General features: G+C 55.2%; 1 protein-coding gene across 1 annotated transcript; it reads left to right on the top strand.

The window, feature by feature from the left end:
• The first annotated feature begins 308 nt into the window (after positions 1–308).
• On the top strand, positions 309–1,649 carry LOC142818502 (uncharacterized). Its single transcript, XM_075898469.1, has 2 exons — positions 309–717; positions 913–1,649. The coding sequence occupies exons 1-2, from the start codon at positions 372–374 to the stop codon at positions 1,482–1,484; spliced, it is 918 nt and encodes a 305-aa protein (XP_075754584.1). The 5' UTR covers positions 309–371; the 3' UTR covers positions 1,485–1,649.
• The last annotated feature ends 6,912 nt before the right edge of the window (positions 1,650–8,561 follow it).

An 8,561-nucleotide genomic window follows, 5' to 3' on the forward strand; every position in this document is an offset into this window, starting at 1 on the left:
TAAGGCTTCCCAGGTTTCCCTGGTGGCCACTCTGGCCAACACCAGGGAAACTCTATTGCCCCCCTCCCGGCCCCGGAGCCCTTAAAGGGCCACGGGCTGGCTACTCACTTTGTGCCAGTTGCAAGGCTGCAAGCACCCGTGCCTGCACAGCCTGCACCTGCCACACTATGAGCCAGCCATCCGAGGGCTCCCAGCCCTCCACTGCTCCCCACGACCAGCCTGGCGGCTCCCGGGAGCCTGCCCGGGGGCGCAAAAGGCGGGCGCCCGCCTGGTCAAGTGCGAAGATCGTGGACCTCATCGAGGTTTGGGGGGAAGCCTCCAATGTCCACGATCTCCGCACTAGCCACCGGAACGCGGCCGTCTATGGACGCATGGCTGCCAGCCTGGCCGCCAGGGGCCACCAGCGCAGCCGGGAGCAGGTGCGCTGCAAGATTAAAGACTTGCGGCAGTCCTACTCCCGGGCCTGCCTGCCAGGGGCTGACCCGGAGGCCTGCCCCCACTTCCATGCCCTGGACCGCATCCTGGGGCCTCATGCCGTCCCTGCCCCCCGGGACGTGATTGACCCCGGGGCAGAGGGACCGCTCCTGGACACCGAGGAGGAGGAAGAGGGCTCTGAGAGCCAGGAGCCTGCTGCCAGCCTTCCCAGGACCCGGGACCCCCGAGGCACCCCACAGAGCCGCTCGCCTGCATCATCAGAGGCCGGGGAGGCATCCACCTGTGAGTACCCTCGTGTTCCCCTTATGTGTACGGGGGGCTGGGGCGAGAGGGAGCCCCGGGACCGTGCGCCTGGGCCTTGCCCACTACGGAGCAGCAGCTGGGGATCCTGCAGGGGCCCTGGCCTTGCAGAGGGGAGCTGGGTTTCACACACCTGGGCCCCTGGGGTAATTGACCGCTGGTCTTCTTGCACCACAGCTGCAGCACCGGGGACTGCAGGGCGCACCACCCCGCCTGCAGCAGCCGCCCGCGCCCGGGCAAGCAGGACAGCCAGGAACCAGGAGGACTACCAGAGGCGGCATCTCCGGTTCCTGGACCGACAGCTCCGTCTCCAGGACCACTGGGTCCAGGAGGACCTCAGGCTGCGCCAGAGGAGTCTGGAGGCCCTGGAGGAGCAGGGCCGTGCCCTGCGAGGCCACCTCCAGAGCCTGCTAGACCGCTTTCCATTTCCTCCTCCCCCTGCTCCCCCTCTTGCTCCCCCTCTTGCTCCCCCTGCTCCCCCTCTTGCTCCCCCTCTTGCTCCCCCTGCTCCCCCTCTTGCTCCCCCTCTTGCTCCCCCTGCTCCCCCTCTTGCTCCCCCTCTTGCTCCCCCTGCTCCCCCTCTTGCTCCCCCTCTTGCTCCCCCTGCTCCTCCTGCTCCTCCTGCTTCCGCTCCTGCTTCCTCCACACCCCCTGTCCTCTCTGCCCCCCCCTCCACAACCATTCCCCACCGACGCCCCCGGACCCGCAGTGTGGCGAGACGGGAGAGGCACCCAGACTCCCACCCCTGAGCTTTCCTTTCCCTTCCTCCCTTCCCTCCCCTCCCCTTCCAGCTCCCTCGTCCCAGGTTTCCCCCTCCCTTCTCCCACCTTCATTCCTCCCTCCCCCACCCCAGTTCTCTGAAATAAACAGACGTTTTTGTTGGAAAAACAGGTGTCTTTATTTGACAGTAGGTAGGGAGGGGAAAGGGGAAGGGGGGGGTAGGGTGGAAGAAGGCCCCGGTGGGGCATGCAGGGAGAGGTCAGTCCTCCTCCTCCTCCACCTGGAAGCTCTCCCGCAGGGCTTCCCGGATCCGGATGGCCCCCCGCTGGGCTTCCCGGACGGCGGCGGTGCGGGGCTGACCGTAGTGTCCAGCCATGCGGTCAGCCTCAGCCATCCAGGCTGGCAAGAAAGCCTCCCCCTTCCGCTCACACAAATTGTGGAGCACACAACATGCCGCCACCACGGGAGGGATGTTGTGCTCGGCCAGGTCCAGACGGGTGAGGAGGCATCGAAAGCGGGCTTTCAGTCGCCCGAAGGCCCCCTCCACCACGATGCGGGCCCTGCTCAGCCTGTTATTGAAGGCCTGGCGGGAGGGATTGAGGTGTCCCGTGTAGGGCTTCATGAGCCAGGGCTGCAGTGGGTAGGCGGCATCCCCCACCAGGCACACGGGCATGTCCACGTCCCCGACCCTGATGTGGCGGTCGGGGAAGAAGGTCCCGTCCTGCAGCCGCTGGCACACGGAGGAGTTCCGGTACACCCGGGCGTCGTGTGCTTTGCCGGACCAGCCCACATTTATGTCCGTCAACTGTCCCCGGTGGTCACATACGGCCTGCAGGATGACGGAGAAGTACCCCTTGCGGTTCACATACCGGGACGCCTGGTGTTCCGGGGCACGGATGGGGATGTGCGTCCCGTCGATGGCCCCCCCCGCAGTTGGGGAAGCCGAGGGCGCCGAATCCCCGGATGACGGCATCCGGGTTGGCGAGGCGGACCACCCTGCGGAGCAGCACCCGGTTGATGGCCTTGACCACCTGCGGAGAGAGACACAGCAAAGCGTCAATCAGTGGGGCGCCCGGGTGGCTGGGAGCGTGCGTGCCCTGGCAGTGCCCCGCGCCCCACTCCCGGAAGCAACCCCCCTGGCGGCGTGTAGTACGGCCGGGACAGCCCGACCCCTCCGGTGCGGGGCGCTTTCGCCTCCTCCCGCCCCCCCCTTTGTCCCTGGGGCGGCCCATCCCCTCCTCGCAGCCCCCCTCCCCCCCGGCTCGGTGGCCGACGAGCGCCGTACCTGCATGAGCACTGCTCCGACAGTGGATCTCCCCACGCCGAACTGGTTCCCGACGGATCGGTAGCTGTCCGGCGTGGAGAGCTTCCAGAGGGCGATGGCCACCCGCTTCTGGAGGGGGATGGCGGGCCTCATGCGAGTGTCCCTTCTTTGCAGGGCAGGGGCGAGCCACTCGCAGAGCTCCAGGAAGGTGTCCCTCCTCATCCTAAAGTTCTGGGTCCACTGTCGGTCGTCCCAGCGCTCCAGGACGATGCGGTCCCACCAGTCGCTGCTGGTGTCCAGACGCCAGATGCGGCGGGGCACGCCGGTGCCGGGGCGCCGCCGCGGCTCCTCCACGGCCCCCAGGGCGGCCAGGCGGAGAGGCAGGGGGCTGACGTTCCCCAGGTGGTGCCAGGCAGCCTCGAGCCATTGCTGGCAGGCTTGCAGCAGCAAGTCCAGAACGTGCACCAGAAGGTGCAGGGCGAGCCGTGGCTCCATGTTGCCACCTGCGGCGGCCCCCCCGAAGGGAAGCACCGACACAGACGGGCACAGAGACCGACGCTTTGCTGTCCCTCGGCGAGGTTGGCAAGCAAGCAGGAAAAGCTGAGAACCGGCTGTCCAGGGGGGGTCCCTTTAAGCACGAGCCTCAGATAGCCTCAGACAGCAGCCACACAAAGCAACTGCTGACCTGATGCCCTGCCAGAACCGGTTTCAGCTGCCCTTAAATGCCCCCCTGCGTCCAATCAGTGTGGACGCGCTAGTTCGAACTAGCAAAACGCTAGTTCGAACTAGTTTTTAGTTCTAGATGCGCTAGTTCGAACTAGCTTAGTTCGAATTAACTAATTCGAACTAAGTTAGTTCGAACTAGCGCTGTAGTGTAGACGTACCCTCGGTTTTTAATTTGCTTTTTTCTCTTTGTCCATACAATTGCCATTAATTCTCCAAGGCACAGTTGGATGGGATTTATTAATTTTGACTCCATCTATGTAATATATAAAAGCCACATCGGGCCACCAGAACCTTTAATCATATTTATGGCCAAATCTTATTTAGGAAGATACGTTTACAGTCTTTTGTCTCCATTTCTTTCTCTTGTAAGTGCTAGTTAGTAGCCTACTCAACAACATTGTCATGTTTTAATAAAAACTAATGGTCCCAGACAGTGAAAAGCAGAAGCAAGAGAGGGAGAGAGGAAACAAGTTTCAATGCACAATTTTAGATTAATCATGCATGAGTTTATTGCTTTATCAATTTTATATTGAAGAAGGCTTTCCTATTCAGTTAACTTTCCCCTAAAGATGGTGCTATCTGGAAGTGCAGTAGATTATTTAGTTGATGAAGGTATTTGCTTATTTAACTAATAGTTTGCAAAAGTTGTAGTGCTCCACATCAGTTATTAGTTTGTTTTCAATTTGCGTTTTGAAGTTTCTCTGACAATAAAGTCTACTAAAAAGTGGGAGCACTCTAAATAATAACACTACTTAGAACTTTCATAGGGTTTTACATCTTCAAAATCTGTTAGCAGGTAAAGCCAGATCCACAACACGCTGAAGTCAAAGAGAGTCTTTCCAATGACATGAGTGAGCTTTGGCTTGGAGTTGAATTATGATACCCATGCTTCTCTGAGTAGCACTTTGCTCCAAGAGCAGTTTCATTAAAGTCGATGAGACAATTTGTGGACTAAGACTACTCAACTTGAATAAGGATATCAGAGCGTAGCCCAAAAGTATCACAACATTCCTCTGCAGTAGGTGTTATTACCCCAAATTTATAGGTGGGGAAACTGAGAAGTCTAACGACTTATAGAAATTAGGTCTAGAAGGGACCTCAAGAGATTATTTAGTCCATCACATCCAGGCTCACACAGGACCAAATAACCACAGACCAGGGGTAAGCAATAATTTTTAATGGGGAGGTCACTCCAAGATTTTGGTAACTGGTCAAGAGCAGCACTTCTGAGGCAGGGGGCTCAGGATCTGGGACAGTAGGTGGGGTGCAAAAGGGAGCTGGGGTCAGAGAACTGAGATGCAGTAGGGAGTGTGAGGTCTGACAGGTAGTTTGGGTATAGGAGAGGGTTAAAATCTGGGGTGAGGGCTTGGGGTGCAGGGTCCAGGAGAGGTTATGGATGCAGTAGAGGATCCTGCCTGGGGGAAGGGTGTAGGAGAGGGTGCAAGGTTTGGGAAGGAGTTGTGACATGGAAGAAGGGGGGAAAGGGAGTACAGAGACATTAGGTGGTGATGTGGGGCGGGGAATGGTGTTTGGGAGGAGTATGTGTGCAGGAAAGGATTCTGGCCTGAGGGAGGAGTGCGGAAGGGGGGGGTACAGGGTCTGGGAGGGTATGACTACACTACAGCGCTAATTCGAACTAACTTAGTTCGAATTAGTTAATTCGACCTAAAGCATCCAGACTAAAAAACTAGTTCGAATTAGCGTTTTGCTAATTTGAATTAGCATGTCCACATTAAGTGGACCCTGAACCGGGGTTAAGGATGGCCGGAAGCGGTGCCGGCAGGGCATCAGATGAGGACTTAGAGCGTGGAGCTGCTGTCTCAGGCTAGCCGAGGGCTGTGCTTAAAGGGACCCGACCCCCACCCCGGACAGACAGTTCTCAGGGGTGCCCCGCTTGCAAAGCAGCCCTGTCTTGGAGTGCCCTGAGTGCCCACACTGGGCACATCACAGCACTCGGCCATCAGACCGGCTGCACTTGCCGCAGGCTGCCATCTGGAGAGAGGGGGCAATTGGGGGGCTGCAGGAGAGCTTCCACCCCCAGAAGCCCGCAGAGCCAGCCCAGTTCTCCCCATCGGGGGCTCGTACCCCATTCCTCCCTCACCTCCTTCCACTTACCCTTCCCTAGCCGCCCTTCCTGATGTACAAAATAAAGAAAACGTATGGTCAAAAATAGAATCTCTCTTTATTGAACAAAACTCGGGAAGACTGGGAAAAGGAGGTGGGAGAGGGGAAGAGAGTGGGTGGGAGAGGGGAGGGCAACTAAAATGATCAGAGGTTTGGAACAGGTCCCATATGAAGAGAGGCTAAAGAGACTGGGACTTTCAGTTTAGAAAAGAGGAGACTGAGGGGGGATAGGAATGAGGTCTATAAAAGCACGAGTGGGGTGGAGAGGGTGCATAAAGAAAAGTTCTTCATTAGTTCCCATAAAGAAGGACTAGAGGACACCAAAGGAAAGGAATGGGTAGCAGGCTTCAAACTAACAACAGAAAGTTGTTCTTCACAAAGCAAAGAGTCAACCTGTGGAACTCCTTGCTGCAGGAGGCTGTGAAGGCTACAACTAGAACAGAGTTTAAAGAGAAGTTAGATCAAGTGATGGAGGTTGGGTCCACGGAGTGGTATTAGCCAGGGGGTAGGAGTGGTGTCCCTGCCCAAAGTTTGTGGAAGGCTGGAGAGGGATGGCACGAGACAAATGGCTTGGTCACTGTCTTCGGTCCATCCCCTCCAGGGTCCCTAAGGTTGGCTGCTGTCGGTAGACAGGCTACTGGGCTAGATGGATCTTTGGTCTGACCCAGGACGGCCATTGTAAGCTCAGGGCTCAGGGTCGGGGGTCTCAGTGGACCCCCTTGATTCTCTTGCACACCTGCTCCTGGGTGGCCAGGCTGGCAGCTCTCCTGCCCTAGACGGCCACTTTCCTGTGCCTAGTGCGGTGGTCATGGACGACGTCCACGATGTCTGTACTAGACCAGGCGGGTGCCCGCCTCTTGTGGTCCCGGGCAAGCTCCCGGGAGACGCCAGCCTGGTCCTGGGAAGAGGGGAAGGGCTGGGGGGCATTGGATGCCTGGTTCGAGCCGTGCCAGGTGCAGGGTCTGCGGGCTGGGTGCTGGCAGGCTTCCACCTGGCACGGGCACCGTAGCCTGCCCGTGCCCCTTTAAGAGGTCCGGGGCCAGGAAGGGGGCAATAGAGTTTCCCTGGTGGTGCCCAGAGTGGCCATGAGGGAAAGCTGGGGAGGGCTAGCCTCCCACTAGTTCGAATTAAGGGGCTACACACCCCTTAATTCGAACTATTAAGTTCGAACTAGGCTTAGTCCTCGTACAATGAAGTTTACCTAGTTCGAACTAAGCGCTCCACTAGTTTGAATTAAGTTTGAACTAGCGGAGCGCTAGTGTAGCGCCTGTCAAAGTTAATTCGAACTAATGTCCATTAGTTCGAATTAACTTTGTAGTGTAGACATACCCGGAGGGAGTTGTGACCTAGAGGAGGTGGGGAGAAGGGATACAAAGGGCTTGAGTGATGGCCTGGGGCAGGTAGTTGGGGGGGAGAGCAGGTCTGGGGTTCCAGAGGCAGTTTCTGGCAGGGATAAGCTTACCTAGGTGATTCCCAGTCAGCAGCTCTGAAGACTCCCTGCCTGCGGGCTGCTCCACTGGCTCTGCTCCAGCACAGGAAGGGAGAGGGAGGGAAGGAAGGAGGGAGGAGGTTTCATTGATTGCACTGTCTTCAGCAAAATGTCTCAGCTCCTATTGGCTGGAAACTGGCCAATGAGAGCTTGGAGATTTTGCTAGAGGGTAGGGACAGCGCACAAAGCTTTTTCCTCTATGTCCAACTTGCAGAGGAATTAGTAAACTGCTCTTTAAAGTGGTTGCCTCTGATCTGTAGTAAGGGTGCTGATGAGGTGGCCATGGGCTGGATCCAGTGGCTTGGGGGCCAGATCTGGCCCACTTGCTGCCTCTTCTTTACCCCTGCCATGGGCCATCCCTAATAGTTTATGTAATGTGTTCTGAAAAACTACAGCTTGGGAGTTCCATTTAACTAGCCTTATAGGGTACGTCTAGACTACATGCCTCTGTCACCAGAGGCATGTAGATTAGGCTACCAGACATAGTAAAATGAAGCGGCAATTTAAATAATCGCCGCTTCATTTAAATTTACATGGCTGCCGCGCTGAGCCGACAGTCTGGACGTGCGGGTGTCGACATCAAAGGTATTTGTCGACCACCCAGGTAAACCTCATCCCAGGTTTATTAAGGTTTCTTCATATTAGACATTTAAATGACTTTTATTTAAAGAGTTAAAAAATTCCGCTTTACTCCATTGTGGCTGAGACAGCAACATCAAAAGTGTGGAGATTATTGTCATTTTTTTTTTTTACTTCAGCTCCTTTCCCAGTTTTACTTCTCTATTCTTTCTGATGTGGTATTTTTGGAAACTTCTGTTTGACTTTTATCCCTGAAAAACTTGGTCTACTGTATCAGTCAATCTTTCGGTATATCTGAGGAGATATGTGTGTACATGAATGTATATAAGTATGCATTTTTGGAGAAACAGGGTCTACTTTATACAAGAAAGTAGAACTAACAGTGCTTAAAATTATTCAGTTGCACTTTGGGTGTGGTTATTTTTTACCATTCTTTATTCACATTATGAGCACACGATACCTGTACTATGAGACTGTGGTACCTTTACTTACCTTACATAATACATTGTGTCCCTAGGTTTTCTTTGTCAGAAGCTGGGGACAGATCACTTAATGATTACCTCGTCTGTTCATTCCTTCTGAAGCACTTGGCATTGGCCTCTGTTGGAAGGCAGGACAGTAGGCTAGATGGACCATTGGTCTGACCCAGTATGGCCATTCAAATATTCTTAATAAGAATACAGATGTAACCCACTAGACCCCACTCCTGTTCCATAGCTGAGATAGAGTCTGGAGTCCTGACAGTGTTTCTCTCTCTCTCTCTCTCTCTCTCTCTCTCTCTCTGCAGAGTTAGTAAGGAAGTAAAAATATATATTAAAATTTTAAGCCTAACCAGTGTCTCTTAAGGGACTTGCCACAAGGTATCAGAATATGTTAGTATTAGAGCTGAGTGGATCTAATATTTATTTAGTTGTCTTTTGTTTA

Source organism: Pelodiscus sinensis, chromosome 15 (assembly GCF_049634645.1).
Source record: "Pelodiscus sinensis isolate JC-2024 chromosome 15, ASM4963464v1, whole genome shotgun sequence".
Classification (NCBI taxonomy): Eukaryota; Metazoa; Chordata; order Testudines; family Trionychidae; genus Pelodiscus; species Pelodiscus sinensis.